Source organism: Erpetoichthys calabaricus, chromosome 2 (assembly GCF_900747795.2).
Source record: "Erpetoichthys calabaricus chromosome 2, fErpCal1.3, whole genome shotgun sequence".
Classification (NCBI taxonomy): Eukaryota; Metazoa; Chordata; class Cladistia; order Polypteriformes; family Polypteridae; genus Erpetoichthys; species Erpetoichthys calabaricus.
This window is the reverse complement of record NC_041395.2, coordinates 140,860,961-140,885,870: the sequence shown is the minus strand read 5'-3', so window position 1 is coordinate 140,885,870 and position 24,910 is coordinate 140,860,961. Positions and strand designations below refer to the sequence as shown.

Sequence of the window (24,910 nt, the reverse complement as noted above, 5' to 3'; positions counted from 1 at the left end):
GACACCGAATGAGTCCATTGAAGGCTTCACTCATACTCAATCTCCTACACTCACTGAGCCAACAATAAACCTAACCCATAAGTCTTATTGTGGGGATTGGAGTAACTGGAAACAAACCCACTCCACACAATGAACAGCCGCTGAATTTAAAACCAGTCTCCAGGAGCTGTGAGACATCAGCACTAGCCACTCTATCACTCTGGCACCCATTCTTGTAGAGTGCTTGTTCATTTTCTTCCGATATTTGTTATAAAACATAACCAAAGATGTTGTCTTAGGTTAACTGATGATTCTAAATTGACACCTGTGTGTGTGAGTATGGTATGGTTGTGTGCATGATGAGGCCATATAATGAGCAGGTTCCTGCCTTGGACCCGATGCTGCTGGAATATTTTCCAGCATCCCAACCCTGATCCACTTTAACTTGCAACCTTGCACCAGTTGGCCTGACCATTAACAAGAAAAATGAGAGCTGAGCTGGATGAGCTAAGTGTGAGGGTGGTAGGCTCACGGCACACTTCACGCAACGCATTTAACTTTGTCACAATGTTCCTAAACTTGAACTGCAGATTCAAAATAAGAAGGCCACAGAGGGACACTGAATGTACACCTACAACAACTGGGTTTGGTTTAACCTTCCAAAGTTGTATTAAAATATATACAGCGTATTATAAAAACAGCACAACCTTACCAAAAAATCCATGAGCTGCAAAAACACAAACTGTACAGTTTAAAACTTTGGAATGGAGTTTGTTTGTTCATTGAAACACTTTAACACTGGCCACAATACCTATGATAGCAAAGACACAGGTGCAAAACACTTCAATAAAAGGCTGAGTATTGGTCGAAAGAAGAGAACAATGAAAATAATGCATTTTACGTATTTTTCTTTCCCTTCCTGTTATACATTCAGGACATTTTACCAGAAAATACGTCAGTATGAGCTCTTGGATAAAAAGAAAACTGTTACAGCTTTAAAAGCAGGAGAAGACCGAGCCATTCTGTTGGGCCTTGCGATGATTGCCTTATCAATGATGATGTACTTCCTTCTGGGAATTACGATGATCCGCTCCTACAAAGACAGGTATTATTTTCCTAATCAACACACAATAGCACACTGAAAGATGGCTAAGAGACCATAAACTAGAATGAATCTGCCTTACAGATGATGAAAGATAACATAAGTGGCAAAAACGAGTTTAGCTGTACAGTAAGTTAAGCCGCTCCATAAAACTAAGCCAGGTAGGGCAACCCGGGGCCCTTAAAAGTTTGGCTCCTGGAAGGCTGTGGTAGGTTCTGTCTTTTGTTCCATTCAAATGCTGCCTTCTCATTGAAATTCTTTCTGAATTAGGCTTTTCTGTTTCTAAATTCATTCAACAGTTTTTAAACTAAGCCTAATGTACAGTTCCTTGAGGACTGCATTGTTAGATTTCACACACTCACATTACTCACCTTTTTACTATTTGCTTGATCAGGTGTCTATTTTCAAAATTTCCACATATTGAGTGTTTCAGAAATAATTGTCAATACTTCTACACAATTTCATAAAGATAATGTTTTGGTATGATGTATGTCAGCATTGGCTTTTATTCACTGAACTTCTGCATGATCCCATGATCAGAAGGGGGCTTCCTTTACTATACTGAATTATAAATTCAGCCAACAAAAATAATCAGCAACATATTCAATTCAAATTCATGCTTTGATTATATGTTACACATGAAATAGTCTGACCGTTGAGCCACTTGTTTTTGTTCTGCTGCAATGATTCCTCCCTCTGGCCTTTCATTTCTAACTCTCTTTCCTTTATCCTTTCTATTAATATCCATCTTTTGTTCAATATCATCATCCTCCTGGACTTCTCTGCTCTGCACTAAGTTATGATATACATTATTGGACCTCTAGTTTTCACTATTATACCTTTTGTATATTTATATTTGGTGTGGACACTTTTTACGATATTTCAGCATATGCCAGTGATGTCACTGTGATGCCATTTTAAAATATTGCTTCACCGTGGGCACCGTTGTTTTGTGGTTTGTTTCTGATAGTCATGGACAGGATGTTTACAGAAAAACATCCCATACCAGTAATGTGATGGAATAGCGGTGTGACATGTGACATCAACACACAACCTCCATTTGAGGACAATGGCTTGAAATACAATTTATCCATGTATTGGATCCAAATTCAGAAAACTTTACACTCTGCATTAGTTAGGAGAAAAGACAATAGCTAGTTATTTTGGCCACGGTTCTGATTCAGTGTTTAGATTTAGATGCTCGATTTTTTCTGTGTTTTTGTTTCCCGACTCTTGCCTGCTTTTGTGATCTCAATTCTGCCTGTTCCTTCTTGATGCTTACACTTTGGCTGTACCCTTTTGTTTCAGTCAGCAGACACTTTTCTTCCTTGTTCCCTTTAAGTATAGAGAAATCAAAGAGGTGCTTCCACAAAGATTTTGGCATAGGGTTTTCTGTTTTTCACCTTTATTCTATTTCCCACTCACGACATTCATCTCTGTCTTTCTAAGATCAAAACACCCTTCATGTCTATACAGTGGTTGCTTTTCTACTTTGACACTGTTGCATCTAAATTAGCATTGGACTCTCTTTACAAATCCCCCGAGTCTCTTACTCCTGCTTTCTGGGAGACCTCATTTTGCAGACTGGTAGTTACAATAACAAAAAGTGGCTATCTGCTGCTCAGCATGATGGCAGGTGATCAGTGGCTTGGGGTGTTTTTAATTCGTTCAGGCTTTCTGCTCTGCCTTTCCAGTTTGATGCCTGCTTATTCATCTGTCCACAAAGGGCTGGAGTGGGTATTGAGGGCGCTAATGAGGGGATTTCTATAATCATTTTGTTTGTATTCTTTTCACTGTTTGTATCTGTTGTGTTATTTGTACTTCCATGTAAATGGAAGTTTGGTGATGGGGTCAAAAAGTTCACTATTCCAGTTGTGAAAATAATCAGCATTGAAACACAGACAAAGGTTTGAGGCAGCCACCCGTATATTTAATCCCTGGCTGCAAAAAAGAGTAAATACAAGTAAAGTTGTGAGCGGGTTTGAGTCCAAAACAGAACTGATTACAGAGGGAGGTTGTCGAGGTTTTAAGGCAGGTCGGCAGAAGTGACTTCTTCGGGGCCTGGAACCGAAAGTGACATCTTCTGGCCTGGAACTGGAAGTGATGTCATTGGACTCAGGCAGAATTTCCCATATTTGATCTGCAGGAATATCAGAGGAAAGATTAGTGCATCCCAGCGCCCTCTGGCCTGGACTGGAATTACCTTTGATTGGTCCCTCTAGCTGTCTCCCATATGCACGTGTGTGACATAGTTAACTTCAGATTTTGATTCTATGATGTTCAAAATGTTGAGAAAATGTCTGTGTGTATGTGTTTGTGGAAACCTACAGTATGTTCAATGATAACTTACAAAAAAGCCTATCATGTCTGTCTTGTTACCGGCTCCAGGCCTATTGTTTTTGGTTCTGTTCTGTCCAGTACTTATTTCCACATCCTTCAAAAACAGTTCAACCCATGCCCAGTGATAACGGCTGTAGAAACTGTTTAATTTAATTGGGATTCTTGCCATCTGCTCCATTTAATCATAGGATTAGGCCTAAAATGTAACACTAGTAATTCTGAGATTCATAATTTACTTTAAAGGGCGGCACGGTGGCGCAGTGGTAGCGCTGCTGCCTCGCAGTTAGGAGACCCGGGTTCGCTTCCCGGGTCCACCCTGCGTGGAGTTTGCATGTTCTCCCCGTGTCCGCGTGGGTTTCCTCCGGGTGCTCCGGTTTCCTCCCACAGTCCAAAGACATGCAGGTTAGGTGGATTGGCAATCCTAAATTGGCCCTAGTGCGTGCTTGGTGTGTGGGTGTGTTTGTGTGTGTCCTGCGGTGGGTTGGCACCCTGCCCGGGATTGGTTCCCTGCCTTGTGCCCTGTGTTGGCTGGGAATGGCTCCAGCAGACCCCTGTGACCCTGTGTTCAGATTCAGCGGGTTGGAAAATGGATGGATGGATAATTTACTTAAATATAAATGTATGCAGATATGGAGGCACGTACAAGCGCTTGCATGCATGCACACATACACATGTACTCAAGAACAGAAATATATAAATGAAGATAGCTGACAACTTGTTTGGCATACCTGAGTGCATTCTGGATGATAAAGAGAAAAAAATGAAGAAACACAAACCCAAGACCCCTCAACACACACACCTCTGTAAAGGTTGACGTGGACAGAGGCTTTTAAGCACCCTCTATACAAATCTGTCTGTCTGTGCAGCTTGTTTACTTCATTTGAGACAATGTGTTTCACATGAAATTCTAAAGGAATGAAAAATCACCTTACTAATCACTTTAATATCTTTTTAGCTTCTCCTAGACAACAATGAGATCAGAAAGAAATAAAATGGAGACATTTTCTTTTGTCTCATGCTTCTCAGGTTTTTCTCCTGACAAAACAAATATTCCAGTATTCTCGCAAATGTCTCCCCTTGGGTTTCAGCAGAAATCTCAGCAAAGTCACACATTGGGCACACATTTTCTAGTTATTGTCTTGACATTTTTTTACTACATTGTGTGTGCAGTAATATGTGGTGAAATGTATGAACAGGTATGAACAGGTGCTTTACTATGATTACAAAACTGTAGTTTGCTTCTACATAATACTATCAGTTGCTCTAATTTATATTGCTGTGATCAGATTAGATCATACTCATCCATATTACTAACCGAGAATGCTAAACCGGATGGACGCAGGGACATCCGGCCATGGGCCGTAGCCGCAAAAAGACGTACTGCGCAGGCGCCCCAAGAAATGAGGGGCCGCGAGAAGCGGATGAGGGGCCGCGAGAGGCGGACAAGACCACAGAAAAAAGGAGTGAGCACAGAAAAAAGGAGTCAAAGAAATGATGCGGCGTGAGCACAGAAAAAAGGAAAAGGCAGAGAAAAAAGAAGTCAAAAGCAGGCGCCGCACGAAACCGATTGCAAACGAAACTAGCACACAAAAAAAAAGAAGACGCTCGCGAACAACAGCAAGGCACCAAAGCCCCCCCCCCCCCCCCCCCCCCCCACAGGCACCGGACAGGACACACACCAAGAGGGGGATTTAAAAAGGCAATGAAACACAAAAAAAAAAGAACACAAAACCACCCCATACACCCTACAAGCAACGGACGGGACACACACAAAGAGGGGGATTCAACAAGCCCCTGGAACACAAAAAGAAAGAAGACGCTCACGCAACAACAATCCTCAATCCCAAAAAATCAATAAGAAGTGACACCCAAAGCCACATATCTAAAGGAAACATCCATATTAAACATACGTCATCTCAACACCTTCACATTAGGGAGGATAGGTGGATCTCCTTACAATAAAGCACTATTAACCGTTCAACTGCAGAAAAGGCGCAATATTAACAGTGAGTGCGATCCTCCTTATTACTTATCCATATTTCGCACGATGAGCAACAAACAAGTCATGAATACACGCTCACGGGTACAAAACGATTCGGATCGGATAACGGGACCAAACACACGAACACGAATGAAACAACAAAATAAACAGGGGGGGGGGGGAACAAGGCGCTAAGGAAACTCCGGGAGAAAAAATGTCTCGGATCAAAAAACACAAAGCTCAAGTAACCCCGTTACAGAGACGTGCCCAAATGGACAGACACAATGAACGAAGACGCATACAGCGCGCGTCTCAAAGTGCTGCATCGAAACAAGCACGATTTCAAAAGAAAGAGCTCGCGTCTCAGACATACAAAAAAGGGAGCGAAGAGACAGAATAAATGAATGCAGACGTGTAAAACGCGCGTATGACCTGCCAGAAAACAAGCAAGCAAGACTCCAAAAGCAGAAAGCTCAACTGACCGACATACAAAAACGGACAAGGCTCGATACAAACAATGCACGACGTAGACTGAAACGGACTTTTGGCAAATCGGAGGCGAATCAATTAAAAATCAAAAATAGCGCGTCACAAATAATGGACATGCAACAACTTCAACGTTTGTTGCCACACATCTGCTGAATAAATTAGTTGACTGAAAGTCCCCAGTGTTAGTGTTTGAGAAAGGATTTGCAGCATTGTTCATAATGGCACTCAGTTTTGTTTTAATTCAATTGCTTGCTACTTACATCCATGGGGTTCAGAGTGTGTCCCATAACTGAATTTGCCCTTTTAATTAACTTGTTAATTTGTGGGGCCTCTCTTGAAGTGATGTTACCAGCTAGAAGATGTAAAGTATATCACAGTACACAATAAAGGAGTGCAGCCCCCTAAGAAAAAGCCTCTGCTCTGCCCTTTCTTATATAGTTACTCTGCATTATGAGATCAGTTCAACCTGTCATTGATAAGGACACCCAATTACTTGTGTCCCATCTCCACACCCACCCCTTATATAGTGACTGGACATAGAGACTCTTTGGTGCGGTGAAAGTGACCAGTTCCTTGGCTTTGCTGATGTTATGATGGAGACAATTCACTTTACATCAAGAAACAAACTTCTCCGCCTGAATTCTATACTCTGTCTCATCCCCTTTACCGATAAAACCCCACAGAGTGAAGAGAAAAGGAGACAGGCTGTTCCTTGTGGGGCTCCAGTGTTGCTCACATCGGTATTAGAAATTCGGTCTTTGAGTCTCACAAACTGCTCAGAACACCAAAGGCTCATCCACCTGTATATTGTGAGCTACTCCCTGCTGCCATCTTTGTCCAGATGGAAATAAGCCTTGTGAAGCTGACTACAATCTCTGTCTAAGAGGCAAACTGCAGTGGGTCCAAGGGGCTTTCACAAGAGGTCCCATATAGAGCCAAAGCCAGCCTCTTAAAATTTCTGACTTGTAAATGGAAATAAGTGTGCAAAAATAATTTCATATTTAAGAGACAGATGACCAGAAGGTGTAGCATATTGTTAATATCAGGAGTATTTACAGAGTAACTAGTTACAAGGTTACTAATGAAGGCGGATTTAGCATTACTTCATTTCTATAAATAGCCATCCAAAACATAAAGCAGGTGATGAAAGTGGGAAGGAAAAAGGATGAGACTTTTACCGTTAAACTCTATCAGGCTATGTGATACACCAGATGTTATTTTGCTATCTTGGAATTCTATTCCTAAAAATATAACATTAGTTTGTAGAAAATCAAACTCTGCATTAATCCCCGTAAACACTTCCTCTTGAGGCTTTCCTCTGACCCCTTACGGTCCTTTGCATACCCCAATGGCTTTCAAGAACTCTTCTTCACATGTTCCAGTAATGTTTTTCAGTTTCCCATTTTTGGTTGTCCATAACCTCCTCTTTGTCTGCTTTTTGGCTCTCCTATCACGTTTTGCTTTTTTTTTAGATTAACCTCTGAAAATGATCCTTTTGCAAACAAGCTTATTCTTCTTGAATGCTCAGTAATGAAAATTATTCAAGTGTGTTCTTCAAATATCAAATCTTGGAAAACTATTATTAATAAAATCCAAAACTTGGTTTTAGCTGAGGGAGTATAATACTCTTAACATCCATTACTTATAATACGAGGGTAAATCAAAAAAGTACAGGCAGTTTGAAAACCATGCAGTAACTGCAACAGATAGAAGCACAACCCATTTGTGATGGCTTATGGGTAGTTCACACACGCACAGCATGGCACTTTGCCATTAGTCTAGTTAAAAGCCACGTTAAATGAACATGGAAATGCCACTGCAGGATTGCACATTGGTTGTACAACACACCACAGTGAAGTTTCTTTTGATTCATCTTTATATGTTTTCCTTCCTGTTTATCTCAGGCTAAACAGGTGAATAAATCTGTTTTCTGTATTCAGCTTTGTTAGATGGGCAAAATTGCGTTGTTTTGCTTTTTCCCTATTTATGTCAGAGATGTAGTGCTTTTTCTTGCACTTCACCATTTTCAATACTTTTATAATATGTGTGGATATGAATATCCTGATGGTAAAAAAAAATAGATAACAAAAAAGTTAGTATAAAAAAAAACCAAAAAGGCGTGCAGGACCTAACCTGATACTTTGCAACACAAGATGTCAGAATTCCGAGAATGAGATACAGGACTAAATTGAATGGAGTTGAAATACGCTACACAGTTTTAGGTATCCCGTCACAAGTCAGCATCTAATTCTGCATATGAAATATTGCTGACACTTAAAAGGCTCTTCAAAATGGGGTTTTACAGCAGTTACAATAATAAAAGGAAAATCAGAAATATGACAGTTATTATCCATCATGTTTAATGAGAAAGAAATACACCTTTTGTTTACTGTGATGGACACTTAACAGTTCTAATATAAACAGCAGTAATTCAGGAATCTCTGGCTTAAGAGTGAAGACGTATCAAGAGTAGAACATCACCATTTTTGGGCCAAATAAATATTTAAAACTCTATTCTTAGTACAACTGTAAATCCAAGAGCACAGCAAGTTGATTTTACTAATGACGATGCAAGCTAACCATTTGAAATAACAAAACGATAGATCACACAAGTGACTTGGAAAATGGAACTGTAAAATATTGCAGGATTATACGACACATCTGGAATAGCATGATGTTAATGCAAGATGTTGGTGCAATATAAAAGCAACAATAGTTCTTCCACATTCAAATGCCTTTGAGTAAGACTTTTAAAAGTAGATTTTAATTATGTTTGAATGGTGACATTTGATCTGACGGGCCTAATCTAGTATATAACTTTGAATGTGTGTGTGTGTGTTGGCTGGGTATGCAAATCCACACTGTTTAACCTATCTTTACCAAATTTTGCACAGATTCTCTCTTTGTACAGGAGAAGACCATAGCCTATGCTTTGTTCAATGTCCCCAAACCAGACAGTGCCAGCTACCCCTGCTAGTGAGTTTGCTGAGCACACTGCTCAAGGTTAAGTGGACATCTAAGATAGATCAGATATCTCAGCTTAAGATTGATGTAGGACTCTACTACCTCACAAAAGCAACATTTTGATGTCTTTGAAACTTTTCATCCTCGATTTAGTGGTTCTCTAAACACCTCTTTTAGATTTTCCACTACTGAACCTAAACTGTTGAATCTTGTGCCTTTTAAATTAAATTTTTTCCTATTGCATCTATCTCTGCCACATGATAACCCAATTCCAGCTATTCAGCCTGCTGTTCTGCTTGCTTCTGCCATCACTCCTTGCTATTTGTCCACTCTTTCCTGAGAAGTCGACAGATCAGCACCTGAATCCTACTTGAGCTGGTGTCTGAAAAGCTGTTGAAACTGATGCCTAATGTTTCAGGACCTCAGACATCCAGCTTCGCTTGGACCCCATTATTCAGCAGTCTGACATCCTATGCTAAAACCACTCATTTCCTCTTTGCATCCTTTTTTCATCTTTCCTGCACCTCTTTCCTCGGAAGGTTTCATGTTAGGCAACATTTGAAGCTGGCTATATAGTTGCAGCTAATTGTATAGCACACTAATAACTGGGGGAAGTTTGTAAATGTTAAAAGGCTGTTAACTTTACCACATTATGTAACTGGACAGGAGTGCTTTAACATTTCACTGCACGTGGGATTTGTCTGATTCAGTGCATGTAATCCAGGATTTACTGCAGGAAAGCATCTCAGTTATCTGCTTATTGCAATGTATTAGAACCCATATGTGGGATTTTTTGTGTTTTCTTTCACTATTATAAAGATCATAATTTTACATCATTATTACATTAAGTTTTTTTGGTCATGATAAGCAATCCTAGTTTTTGCCCAGTGATTATTCAGCGATTAATCGTGTCTTGTGCCCTCCATGTATAAGTCGCTTAGCAATCACCAGGCAGAAACTACAATTGCTCATCTCGGCCAAAAACACAAAACTGATGGAAATAAACACTTCAAGCTCCCCCCTATACATCAACGGCAATCGCGTGGACAGCATTCAAGAGTTCATTTATCTTGGCAGCCTGCTTACCTGGGAAAACAATACTACAACCGAGAGGTATCCTCTACCATGAGCAGATTGAGGAAACTTTGGAACATCAAGCAGTTCTCCATATACATCCATCCATTGTCCAACCCGCTGAATCCGAACACAGGGTCACGGGGGTCTGCTGGAGCCAATCCCAGCCAACACAGGGCACAAGGCAGGAAACAATCCTGGGCAGGGTGCCAACCCACCGCAGGACACACACAAACACACCCACACACCAAGCACACACTAGGGCCAATTTAGAATCCCCAATCCACCTAACCTGCATGTCTTTGGACTGTGGGAGGAAACCGGAGCGCCCGGAGGAAACCCACGCAGACACGGGGAGAACATGCAAACTCCACGCAGGGAGGACCCGGGAAGCGAACCCAGGTCCCCAGGTCTCCCAACTGCGAGGCAGCAGCGCTACCCACTGCGCCACCGTGCCGCCCTCTCCATATACACCAAGATGAAAATATATAACAGTGTTATCATCCCAGTTCTTCTATTTGGAACTGAGGCACAACACGCTAAACAGGACAGCTTTGATTCAGGCTTCCTACAATCATGCACATACGATGTCAAGAAATGACCACTACAGATGTGGTCCGGACAAGAACTGCCCAGTTGCCCATTAGTCTCAATCTACAGAAAAGACACCTAGCTTGGTTCGGCCATCTACAGAAGATTACCCAAACAAGTCATGCAATGAGTCCTTCCTGGAAAAAGCCAACCAGGCAGACAAAGGATGACCTGGGCACTTATTGGGTATGAATTGGACAGAAGAACAATCACTGGCACTTGACAAATCTGTTTGGCGTCATCATATTTGTGTTTTATGTACTAATGTGGAAAGAAAGTCAGAAGAAGAAGAAAGAATTATATGAGGTTATTTCATTATGTTTATTTTTATTAGTACCATTTTGTTTTTGTTTATTGATGCCACCAGTTTCACATTATTTTGATGGCTGTAAAACTTTCTGAAAACATGTTTTACTTTGTCATTATAGGTTATGAGTGCATATTAATAGGAAAAATAGCACATTTATCCATTTAAAATTAAATCTACAATGCAATACAGTGTGCAGAAAGTGGTAACTGCCTGCTGCACCAGATAAGAGTGAATGTGGCGGTGTGCGATGAATCGTGGGGGTGAATGGTGCGTTCTTGGTAATGACTCACTCACTCACTAGCGCTTCTCCTCCACTACACCAACACAAATCAGCCACTCAGCTATTCTGTTGACAGCTCCTGCTTAGCTCTGTCTATGTGTACGCCTTACTTCAGCCCTTTACCTTCTGTATTGTTTTATTTTTACTTGTTTTTCATTTATTTCTTTATTTTTTGAGGTCTGCGTCAATAAAAGAAACTAATTTCAAAAAGTTTAAATAAAAACTGGAACATTAAAGATAGGTTCTGATTAATTTTGACATTCAGACTGAGTGCAGTCCTGTCAAATCTGGATTAATGGAATTCTACTGCAGTTGTAAGTGATAACTAGTGTATATACTCTGTGTAGGAAGTAAACCTGTATGCATATATAAAATGAGTGGTAATGTATGGTATGTTCAAAATTTAAAGCATAAGACAATATTGTAAACAATAATAAAAAAAAAAGCCAAAATGCAACCAAATAAATATTTACTTGCATAAGTCACAACATACAACCTTCACGACTAATGAGAGGATGTTATGGCAGAAAACTTTTGAAAGTGTAACTGCATTGGCTTAAATATTCATGGAAAACAACAGCTGTAGTCACAAAGCTCATTTAGTTGGAAATGCCAGCCAGGAAGCACAGTGGAGGAGAAATGATGATGATTTGTGGTTACATTACAGCCATATGATATGCATGGCACAAACTCATTAACTCCACCACAAACTCATCTATACGGCCTTTTATTCTTGAGAAAATGTGAGGTCATTTGTCTGAAAGTTAATTTTTGCAGAAATTAGAATATGTTGTTTCATTCCAGTTTCACATCCATTTTCCAATTCCTCTTATCCAGAGCAGGGCTGTGGAAAAGCTGGAGCCTATTCACAGTTTATATGCAGCTCTATACTTTTCCATGAACCTTTAAAATTTGCAAGCAGCTAGTATATACAAATATACAAATAACTGTGTGAACAGCATGCAAAATACCCCCATGATAATTGGGGTGGCCTTGTTAGCGCTCCAGTGTTGGTGGTACTTTGGTACTGTGGAATACACAAACTGGAGAATGCTATCACTTGGGATATGGCAATCTTAAGTAGACAAATCACATCACTCTGCAAACAAAAGTCACACAACCTTTTACTTCTGATTACCATCACACAAAACAGACATTTTTAAAGATACATCATGCCATTGGAGGCAGTAGTCCTGCACTAAACTTTTCTTTAATACGTTTGGATCTGAAAGGAATGGCAGTGTAACTGACAAATAAATTAGTGATATAATTGTACATGTTATTTATAAATATGGACCGTTTATTTTTTTTTGAGGCCTGGCTGATGCACAGAGACAAACCTTTATATAAGATTGACAAAGTAAATGTTTCAAGTTTTTTCCTCCCATCTTAAATATGGCAACAAAAATGAAAATATGTAAAACCATGACAGAAAAAAAATAAAAACTGATCCTCTTTGGCCTATGTGATCACTCGTCAGATTGAAGGTTGAAATTATGGAATATAAAAATTTGATATAAAACTTCCTTTACATTTTTAAATTTTAAATCCATATTGATTCTTACCTTGAAGTTATGTCACTTTAGATGACTTTTCCAGTGAGTCATAGTCTTCATTTATAAAGTGTTAGCCAGGCAGAAGCAGTCCGCAGCACTCTCCCATGAAGTCTATCATCTAATGTGACATATCAAATGACTGAGACCAACAAGTCTGTGACTGGCTATGATAAAATCAATCAGGTCTGAGTTTCTCTTTGATTGGAGCACTGGACTGCTTATGTGTAAGACAATCAATGAGAGTTCAATGCATAGAATGTAGTGAAGGAATAAGGAACACGCATATTTTGAACATCACAATAAGAAGATAAGCTCTTCTGTCTGATGTCTCATGTTACACGTATTAAAACACAATGGAACAAAATAAATAAAGGACAGTGATTGCTGTTGAACTCTCTGCAGTTCATAGTCCTTATTACAGCACCACCTCTGTCATGCAGCACAGTACTCAGAGAAAGAATTGAGTACAAAAGACATGGAATATTGGCGATTTTCAGTTATGTTATTTGAGATGGTGCAGCAATGAGATGAGCAACTGTGATCAGCAACAGCAAATCTGACATCTCCAACAAGAAAAAGTCATGCAATGTGACATCAGCTTTACATGATCTGATATATCTGAAGGTGGTACTTTTGACATATAAAAACAAACTGCCTTCTGCATTTTGCAAAATTCATTAAAAAGTTTTTTTTTTATAATTTTGATTCAAATTTACAATTTTCTTCAGGCAAAAGATGCTACCAAGTTTACCAAGGGATAAGCTGAGCTGCTGTCTTTTGTTCGTAAACTTAGCTCAAGTGAGCTTAGTTTGGCCTGGTTCCTCCTGTGCTGCTCTGCACATCCGTGAGCAATGTATTGCCAATATGTAATATTAGCTGATGCCTCTTTTGTCTCCTTCTCATTTGATGCCATTATATTGTAAATGTTCTTCATTGACTTCCTAATCTACCTTTTCCAACACGTGGAATATATCTCATTGTGGTTTGATAGGCATAAATATTTTCTGCATTCTGTCACTGCAATGTGTCTTAAAGGCTTGGTCACCTGGCTTCTTCTAGAAGTCCTTTATTTACAATGTGGTCAAAATAGATGACACAGATTTTTTTTGCAGGCAACATTTCTATAAAACATTTAATTTCTGTGATATTCAAGTCATGATTTTCCATATTTCATTGGCATAAATGGCGATAGGTATTACTGTAGTATTATACAGGCAAATTGTAGTGTTGACGTTAACAGTTGTTGATGACTCTATTGAGTGTAGTCACCAAAATACTTTGCCTATTCTGCTATCGCCCTCTTTGTCTATGTCATTTCTCTTGGTTAGTACACCCCCAATGTAGGCGAATCAATCTATATCATCTACCAAAGGGGATTTAACTTATTGTTCGTTAACTGCTGATCTGCATGGATTTAGTCTTCTAAGCGCCTGCAGTTCATCACTCATTTTCGCAAGTAGGGCAATGCCATTTGCAAGGTCTAGCTCTGTCAGTTACTTGTTCATTCCACCAAGTTTTTGCCCAATTCCTGCCCTCTGGATTATGAAGTCAATCAACTAAAGGAACTGGGGAAGTAACAAAATACAAGCCTGACATACATCAGTGGCAATCGTGATGTAGTCAGCTGGAGTTTTAGTAGATATTTTGGAGGTTTCATTTTTCATTGGGAAAGCCATAAAACTTGGCAGTGTTACACTGTATTTCCCTGTGTAGACTGTCAAATACTTTTTTAAAGTCAAGTAAAGTAATTGTATCAGGTTCTGTTACTCAATGCACAGTTCAAAGATGTTGTGTGGCGTGAGTATCTATTCATTGCATGACTGCCAACTTTGAAGCCCCACTTATGCGTCTCACATTGTTGCATCACAATGGTGTCACCTAATTGTCTCTGTAATACCTCTATCTTTTCCTTGCTTGGAACATCTTGATGTGTGATACTGTGCTATTGATTGTGATCAATCAATGATTTTTTTACCCCTTACATTATGCAGTTTGTTTTATCATGGAAGTGTCTTGGGATGACCCTATCCTAAAACATTGAATCTTTTATTCCCACACCCAGGTTCTTTGTAATACTGATCCACACATATGTCATCCACACCCACTCTTGTTCTCTTATCCTCACAATCTCTACTCTGGAAGGAGACAAAGCCTGGCAGCCACAATGGATTATGGACTGACTTCACCCAGAAATGACTGCTACCATGCTTCACTTCTCCTATTGGAGGATGTCTCCTCTTTTCTCTCTACCCCAGGCAATAAACTTTTATTCAGTCATTATAGTATTCAATTTTCTTAAATATTCTCAATGTGCCAAATAGTAAAAGCAAAATTAAAGTAAAAGGTTGTGGCCAAATCATTTACACAAACTGACTGTTTTAGGAGCTTTCCCTGTCCAAAACACCCAATGTGTGTGGCGTTCTGTCTCTTAAGGTTACATTGCTCCATCTGTCAGCATGGTTGTTGTTGTTTCGCTTCCTTCATGGTTCTCTCTCTCAGCAATACGTTCATTTTAACCTACTGGTTTTTAAAGCTTTTCAGGGCCAAAGAGAACACCTCTAGCTTCTCTCTGTCCAAAGTCATTTCGACAGACCATATCATCACTATCAGACTGATCACGCTGCATCTTCCTTCTGTGGGGCTCATTCAGCTAAAGAGAAAACACACTTTCAAACAGAATTAAAATGTGAAAGAAGCATACTCTCAAAGATCTAAGGTTTACCAGTGCAGGATCAGTGGCAGACGGTAGGGCTTAAGGCACTTAACTTTATGTTTGGAGGCTCTAAATTCAGATGACTTATGTGCTGTTCTGCTCTCTCTCTGCTCTGCTCCAACCACTGCTCCTTTCTCTATTCAGCTGAATGCCCCTGAGAAAAATGAAATGCCTTTGAGTTCTTTTAATCTCAAGGGTGAATGCTGGAGTAAGGCAGACACCTAGGAAGTGGTCAAGTTTGCTATATGTTTGAATAAAAGCTTCAATACAGAATAAACCTAAATGTTGCACCATCCAGTACCAGAATAAAGTTTTCTTTGCCCAGTTCTCTCCTATCTGCATTTTTGTGCTAATCAGAAGTACAAATGTGACAACATGTTCAAGAGCCTGCGTAAAGATACTTAGAGAGTTTCGCTTTTAAGCATGTAGAATGTCCAGAAAATGATCATTTTACCATTTAAGGTTCTGAGATTTAATTTTGACGAGACTGCACATTTGTGCTGTGATAAGTTTCATTTTTGCTAGTGTAGCCTCCTATCTGCTGCTTCTACTAACACTTTCTCTTTCTGTTGTTAGACAAGCTCATTTTTACAGAGATCAGAAATTCAAGTAAAATAAAGTTTTAAGATGCACATATCATCCAGAAAATGCTTTGAACAAACAACTTAATAATAATAATAATAATAATAGTAATACTTTACATTTATATAGCACTTTTCTCACTACAAAAAGTACTTTACATAATGAGTGGGAAGCCACTTCAATCACCACTAATGTGCAGAATATACCTGAATAATGCGATGCCAGCCATTTTGCACCAGTACGCTCACCGCACATTAGCTGTTAGGTGGTGATGGGGTGAGAGACATAGCCAGTTACAGACGGGAGATGATTAGCGGGCTAGAATGACTAGGCAATGGATGGCAATTTAGTCTGGACATTGGGATAAATCCTCCTCTTTATGAAGGATGCCCAGGGATCTTTAATGACCACAGAGAGTCAGGACCTCAGTTTTACTTCTCATCTGAAGGACAGCATCATTTTTACAGCACAGTGTACTCATCACATTGGGATCTACATTCAGACCACAGAGTAAGTGCCCTCTGCTGGCCTCACCAACACCTCTTTCAGCAGCAACCCAAGTTTTTCCTGGTTGGTCTCCCATCCAAATACTTTGGTCAGCTCTGTGCAAATCCGAGCTGAGTTAATATGTCTACACAGACTCCTTCAGACAAAAAGATGTCTAAAGGGTCACTCATTTTAGGTTTGTAACCCCAAACTGAACTCTGGCTCGATAGATAAAATAAGTCACCTATAAGAAGGCACTTGATTTGTAACCAAAAGTAAACTTATTCCAGTCACTAGAGGTTACATCTTCCTTCAAAACTAGGTGCAGTCATCTCTTTTGGGGTAGCTGAACACTGATCATCTATTCTTTTTGTGAGCTCAAAGCTGACAATCTGATCTCTTTGGAGCAAGTAGCCACCCATTGCCTGGGGAGCAAAAAAGCCCACAGAGTTTCTTTGGCCTGGAAGAGACTCCCTGAAGTAGCTCTAAGATCCACTCTTCCAAGGCAAGCTGTGATTGAGCCCAGTCTGAGAAGACAGAAAAGCAGCATTACTTCAAGAAGGGAACTGCACTGTCTGCATTCATCTGCCAGAAACATTAACATTTTCCCTATTAACTTACATGAGTACACCGCAAAGAACCAAACAGGAAGCTGAGGTAAGCAACACCACACCATACCACAAACAAAGGACTGTATAGCAATGACATCTTTGAAAGCTTGGAATTATGAAACTGTTTATCTGTGCCAAGATAAATTAGAACTCTAAATAATTAGTTGACAGCCAGCCTCTTCTGTGTTATATGTTTATTTGTCTCATCTGTCTTGCATCCTGTCCTCTATGTCGATATATATGCAGTTATCATATTTGTATAATTAACAATAAACTGTGTTATTCTTTTTCTTAAAACAAGTGTGCTTCAGTTACATTGATGCAAGTCTAACATCCCAAACACCCTCCTGCAGAGAAAGGTACGGAAAGGAAAGTGGGAGCCTTAGCAAATTATTAAATGAATTACTGGCATTTCCAAAGACAAAACTTAAAATGAATTACCTGATTGATTCGATTATTCTCACATCTGTTCATTTCCCTACAAGTATCAGCTCCTCTGTAAGTTCTGACACAGGCAACAGTGAACTCCTGCATTTACTAATCCTGGGGGAGTCGATTATGTTATGTGTGTATTCATCTGGCAACCACCACGTCTTCTTGTGAATGCCTACATGCATTCACGCAGTAGGTGTTGCCAACATCTAGACTGTCATTGTCAAAGTCATTGTTGGTCTCTCATGCTGTTCCATGCAGGCCAGTTGGATGTTCTACGTGTTACACATTGTTAGTGTCCAGAAGGCAGAAAAATTAAAGTTTGGGGATTTATTAGCAAAATGATCATGCTCCACTGCAGCTTGTATTCAATTCTAGTCATATGTAATTTATACAGCCAGCTGGACTTTTTAGAGCACATGAGTGATATGGAATTCCAACTTACTAGAAGTGTGGAGAAAGAAATGTGGAAAAAATGACAAGCCGTAAAGCAAAACCAATGAATCATCCATGTTGTTGATGATGAGGGGGCAGAACCTGATTTAATCCAAACAGAGGTACAGAACCAAATTATTCGGATGACTAACATGTGAACGCCATAGCAATTTTCAGTATTAATTTACACAACACACTATACATCACTACTTTGCAAATCATATTTATTCAAGAACATTTGAATTTATGATGTCATTCCAGTTTGAATTCAACACGTGTGTTACAGGTTCTCTCAGTATGTTCCTCTCACATCTCAGTGTCATGTAGTTTAGGCTTTTCAGAACTCTTAATTAGACTTGTTTGAATGTATGTGCACTATAGTAGACTGGTTCCCTGTCCATTGACTCCAACTTTGAGCCTAATGCATCCACCATAGCCTCTGCTGTCCCAACTTGACTATGTGCTGAATTACACAGGTTCCTAAATGGATAGATGGATGTTTATAATGAAGGGGGACGCTACGTAGTGCTGCAGCTACATTGCTCTAAGGAGCTGGGCTCAAGTCCTGTACTGGTCACTGTGGAACTTGCTCTTTCTCCTTCCATTTCCAAGTTGGTTTCCTTGAGAACATGTCTTTATTAATGTGTTTGATTAATCAATAGCTCAGCTTCCTCTTTGTGATGTGTGATGGATTAACATCCCATCCAGAGTTGTTTTCAGGTTCATGATTACTCTTTGCTCCATGGACCACAAGGCTAACCATGAACCATGGAAGCTAGAAAGTATAAGTACCCTTTATTTTGAAAGCTTGCCTTTTTAACATAAGAGCTGCTAACGCTGCTATGATCCATAATTACTCCCTACTTTTTTGTTTTGTTTTTGTTTTTTTTTCTTTTTTCACACCAAGTGTTTGGAAAGGAGAATCACGGTGCAGCCTCTTCAACCTCAGCATCATAGGTGACAGGAACTGTACATACAGCTGTGGCACAGACTGCCTGAAAGTCTCTAAATACCCCTGTCTGCGGGTCTATGTGAATCTGAGCTCTTCTGGGAAAATAATGCGACTGTCACACATGGAGATGCCAGACGTAAATACAGAGGTAAGCAAACATGAAATGGTGTATGAAGAAAAATTAATACAATGTGAAATGTTTTAATAGGACATTGAAGAAGTGGGAAATTCACTGTAAATAATAATTTGCAAATGCTGTAGAATTTTACAAATTGCACTTCTTACTCCTCATATTTGTTCTATGACTTATTTTGCTGTATTGTGCATATTGTGTGCATATTCTAAACTTTAATAATGTATTTAAATATTATATACAGTTGATGAACAGTCAGATTGGATGGCATTTGTGGTGGTCAGTTGGTGAGTGGCCTGAGCATGCAACAGTTTAGTTTTCAATGCAGCTTCTTAGTCATTAAGCCAAAAGAGAAAATTGAATGAATAAATTAATGAATGATAGTCAAGTTGGGAAGAATGTCATTGAGAATTTTCTTTGCATTCGCCAGAGGGTGGCAGCTTTCCATGAGTGTGATGCCACTTTCAGAGCTGGTATTTAATGAAGTTACCAGCATTTAGCAACCACTTAGTAGGACTGCTGAGTGTTCCTGAACAAAATGACTAACATCACTGCATATCAGCACAGCATTGTTTTAAATGATGCTGAACTTAGCTCTGTCTTGTTTGAGAGAGCTGAAGCATTAAATGACCAGCTGGTGGGCTTGTGTAAGATTACTATAAATATTGATATAATTACAGTATAGCAGAACCACTTCTGTAATGAGAATGCCTTCTACAAGCTATTGTTGCCTAAAAGCATAACCTATTTCTACAACAAAGATTCAGTATTGTGAGGTTTGATGTAAATAAACACTTTGAAGCAGCAAATGATTACTATCAGAATATATAGCCAATGTCAAATCAAAAAGAAGTCCTATTATCCGCATGTGTGTCCCCAATGTACTTATATCCTTTTCACACCTGTTTCTGTGCCAAGCTGAAAATTAAGAAGGTTCATTATTAAATGCAATGGCTTTGTAAGCAGAACAAACATGAAACACATTATACTGATTAATTCGAGCAAAATGACAGAGGATGCCAGCAGCTGACAAGGCTGACAGTGATGAAGGCCATGATTAAGTCTGCAGCTGCTAATACCCTGTAAGGGACTTTCAGGGTGCAGCATAGAAAATCACACACTCTGGTAATCGTTGTAAAGGAAATGCAGCAAAGCGCCTTGCACTGCACTCATTCTTTTCCCTTTCTTTTTATCTACAAGATAAATAGAAATATACTGCAACAGTGAGTGAAAATGAATAAGCATTTGCCCTTGTCTGACTTTGGGTAATAATGCATGTTCTCCCATAGTGAATCTTGTTAGACCTTGTTGTAGGCTGTGACTCTCTACTATAAACTGTTACCAAGTTTGATGATGCTTTCATTTGTTTGGTACGCAGACTTCAATAGTGAAAAAAGTTATTGCCCTTTTTATAAATACATTATTAAGCTGATTCACTGATTGATTAATTGATTCATTTATTTTTCAAACCTTCTACGATGGAGCATTCGACCAGAAGAAAATATGAAGCTGGTTTTAATTTAAAAGTCATTGAAGTGGCGAAAGAAATTGGTAACTACGCTGCTGCAACAAAATTCGATGTGTCTGAAAAACTGGTGTGAGATTGGAGGAGGCAGGAAGATGTAAAAATAAAAAAATTATGTGCCGCATTTTTGAACAGGCATATAAATCGGTCAGATTTTATGATAGAGACCTGACTTATACGTGAGTATATACGGTATATTTAATAGCATATTTGACAGTATGTATCAATTTTTTACGGTTATGAGTATATGTCTAAGAGAATGCCAAGAAGGTACTGTAAGCAGGTGACAACACCTCATTCCAAAGGATTGGGAAATGAAGGCACAGCAAAAGGGGCAATGAAAATCGCTGAAGGAAATGGGAAGATGACAAAACGAGAGAAGATGAGGGAGAACCAAGAATAGAAAAGTTCAATGTGATAATCAAAATTAAAGTAGTTGTTCTAATAGGAGTAGCAGAAGTAGTTATAGTGGTAGTTGTGTTAGAAGTTGTGTTGACATGTGTGCAGAGTACAGTGAAATTTGACACATGCAAAGTCCTCACTCACTAGTGAAATTTCTCACTAGCTAAGTGCAAGTGAACTTTCCACAGTATCCGAAAAAGTGAATCCTGAGAGGAGCATGTTGCCATTTTATAATGGGGGAGAGTAATGACATAATATGTCATCGATCACATGACTAGCAAGAGACATAGTGACCATAAACAATACAAAGACACATAATATGGCAGCACCCATGACAATAAAACAAATTACAAAAACGGCAATGCGAAAACATAATAATAAAGCATTAATAATTAATAGCTAAATACAAAATGAAAGAAAAATTGCAAAACGTGTACAGAATTTGGATTTATAAAAACCTCAAAAAAGTGTAGGGAAACAGGCAGTAAAAAAACAACAACAACAATTATTTCTATAGCACATTTTCATACAAATGATGTAGCTCAAAATGCTTTGTGAATTTCCCCTTGGGATTAATAAAGTATCTATCTATCTATCTATCTTTACAGGATGAAGAAAGAGAAAAAAGACTAAATATATTAAGAAATAAAATTAGGCAATATTAATTAACATAGAATAAAAGTAAGGTCCGATGGCCAGGGAGGACAGAAAAAAATAAAGAAAAAACTCCAGACAGCTGGAGAAAGAAAAATAAAATCTGCAGGGGTTCCAGGCCACAAGACCACTCAGCCCCCTCTAGGCATTCTACCTAACATAAATGACCTCAATCAGTCATCATTGTATTCAGGGTTCTCATGGAAGAACTTGATGATGACGGTCATGGGGACTTCTGGCCTTTAATCCGTCAATGTTGGGACATCACGGTACTTTGATCAGGTGGTGGTGGCACAGATTGCAACCACAGAAAACCAGAAAAAGAACAGAAGAGAAAGTAGGAATTAGTACAGATTTTGGAGCCACCGGGAATGATAATGATAATTAAATACATATACAGAGTATCAGGATTAAGATAAAATGAAGCTATGAGAAAGCCATGTTAAAATAATGAGTTTTTAGCAGTTTTTTAAAGTGCTCCACTGTATTAGCCTGGCAAATTTCTATCAATAAGCTATTCCAAATTTTAGGTGCATAACAACAGAAGGCTGCCTCACCACTTCTTTTAAGTTTAGCTCTTGGAATTATAAGTAGACACTCATTTGAAGATCTAAGGTTATGATTTGGAGTGTAAGGTGAAAGGCATTCCGAAAATATAAGATGGAGCGAGAAAAAAAACACCAAAAAACATTTTAATTGTTAAATTTAATGAATTAAATGAGTGAACAAAACAAAATAAATCAAAAACCTGACAAGAACCTAAGAAAAACCTAAACATCAAAATACAAAATTCCAAAAATTCCAACACAAGAATCAAAATTAAAACTTCAAGAACAAAAAAAATGCAAAAAACCTGCAGGAATAAAAAAAAAAAACTGACAAAGAGACCCAAAAATTAGCAAAGCCATATTCTTCATTCCTGCTTATTATCTCACATCTTTAATAGACACCCCTTGTTGAAGCTTGTGAGAACTTGCTCTAGTCCGGATTGCGTACATCAAACATACAGGCTTGGAACCTCTGAAACTATAAAGTGTGTGAATATATGTATCTGTGTATAGTGGATCCAGAAAGGAATCGGACCCCTGCACATTTTTCAGATATTTTTATGTTGCAGCTTTGTGCTAAAATCATTCAAATTCAATTTTCCCCATATCAAGCAACAACACTCAATGCCCCAGAATGACAAACCAAAAATAAGATTTTAGACATTTTTGCAAATTTACTAAAAATTAAAAAGTAAAATAATACATTGATACAAGTATTCAAACTCTTTGCTGTGACACTTGAAATGTATCTCAGGTGCATCTCATTCTACTGATCTTCATTGAGATGTTTCTGCACTTTGTTTTGTGGTCAGTACAATTGATTGGACATGATTAGGAAAGGCACACACCTGTGCCACAAGGTCAAAGGAATTGCCTACTGAGCTCAGAGACAGGACTGTGTCGAGGCTACCAAAACATTCCTGCAGCATTGAAGGTTTCCAAGAGCACAGTGTCCTCCATAATCCATAAACAGAAGAGGACTGAAAGAACCATAACTCTCTGTTGCAATCATGAAGAAGGGCAATGGTGAGAGAGGTGACAAGTACTCAATGATCCCTCTGGCTAAGCTCCAGAGAACTTGCATGACTATATGAGAAATTTCCAGAAGGACAACCATCACTGCAAAACTCCATCATTCTAAGATTTATAACCAGACAAGCCTCTCCTCAGTAAAGGACACATAAATGCCTGCTTAAAGTTTGCAAAATGGCACCTAAAGCACTGTGCAAAAATAAGATTCTCTGGTCTGATGAAACCAAGATTAGCATAATGTCTGTTGAAAGCCAGGCACCGCCCATCACCTTGGCAATACCATTCCAACAGTGAAGCATAGTGGTGGCAGTTGCAGTTGTTTTTCAGTGTCAGGGAGTGGGAGACTAGACAGGGTTGAGGGAAAGCTAAGCAGTGGCAAGTACAAAGATATCCTTACAGAAAACCTGCTTGAAAAAGCTCTGGAAATCAGACTGAGCAGAATGCTCACTTTCCAATAGGACAATGACCCTAAGCACAAAGCAAAGACAACATAGAGGTGGCTTAGGGTCAACTCTGGGAATGTCCTTGAGTCATCCAACCAGAGCATGGACTTGAATCAAATCAAACAACTCTGGAAAAATCTGACAATAGCTGTTCTCCAATTGTCTCCATCCAACATGACAGAGCTTGAGAAAATCTGCTGAGAAGAATGTCAGAAAGTCCCCAAATGCAGGTGTGTGAAGATGGTTTCATCAAATCCATGAAGACTCCAGGCTGTAATCACTGCCATATGTGCTTCAACAAAGTACTGAGTTAAAGGGTCTGAATACTTGTATCAATAAGGCATTTCAGGTTTTTTTTGTTTGTTTTTTATGTTTTTATTTTTTTAATGAGTTTGCAAAAATTCTAAAACCCCTGCATTTGCTTTGTCATTCTGGGAAACTGAGTGTTTCATGATTTGGAGAAAATAAATTTTATATGATTTTAGCACAAAGCTGCACATAACAAATGATGAAAAAGAAAGGGGTCTGGATACTTTCTGAAGTATATCTCCAGATAACCGTTCTGCCTCCCAAAGGTAAAGATCGATATTTTTTTGAAGGAAAGATTGGTAAATGAAACATAGTCAAAAAGCCAGGTGAAGTTGAACACGAAAAACATCAATAAACTGTTATGTCTAACCCCAAACACTAAACTAAAATTCTTTATCAGAAAAAAAACAGGTAATTGTTAACCAGAAAAACAAGTAAAGTAAAACCACACTGATTGGTTTTTGAAATTAAATCTGCAATTTCAGACAACTAGAAAGCGTACCAATGTTGACCTTTATGCTTCCAAGCAATGTCCACACCCCTCACACTTCATGTTGACCTTGCCTAACAATGGTATGGGAATGGTCAACAAAAATTCCACAAAATGGCGGGCACCCAAAGGAAAACAAAATGGCATCATAGGAGGAATGCAAAAAAATTTTTCACATTTGTAAATTAATTCTAAAACTAATGTCGTCATAATTCCTACACTTAGAACTTTTAATAAAAGCCAAAGGAAAACTCATAAAATTAAATAAAGAAGCTAATCATAGCAATAACAATTTGCTTACTACAGAAACCAGAACTGTAGAAGACATACTGCAGTTTGTTATGTTTGGTGACTCTTTTTTTTGGCAAACCTGGTTCCAATATAAAGGGCATTAATTCAGAAATTCAAATTTCAGCACCATCTAGCACAATTTAACATTACATTAGAACATTAGAACAATCTTGACAAGAGCAGACCATTCATCAATTCTTCTAAAA

General features: G+C 38.8%; 2 protein-coding genes across 4 annotated transcripts in view; one reads left to right on the top strand and one right to left on the bottom strand.

Moving 5' to 3' along the window:
• zmat3 (zinc finger, matrin-type 3) overlaps positions 1–24,910 on the bottom strand; it is a 149,677-nt gene that overhangs the window by 37,722 nt on the left and 87,045 nt on the right. The window lies entirely within an intron of this gene.
• Positions 1–24,910, top strand: part of si:ch211-247n2.1 (calcium-activated potassium channel subunit beta-2) — a 145,082-nt gene that overhangs the window by 112,468 nt on the left and 7,704 nt on the right. For both annotated transcript variants that reach the window (XM_051923994.1, XM_051923995.1), the window contains exons 3-4: positions 914–1,084; positions 18,833–19,025. In XM_051923994.1, coding sequence (XP_051779954.1) covers positions 914–1,084; positions 18,833–19,025 — 364 coding nt within the window. The remainder of the gene's footprint in view (positions 1–913; positions 1,085–18,832; positions 19,026–24,910) is intronic.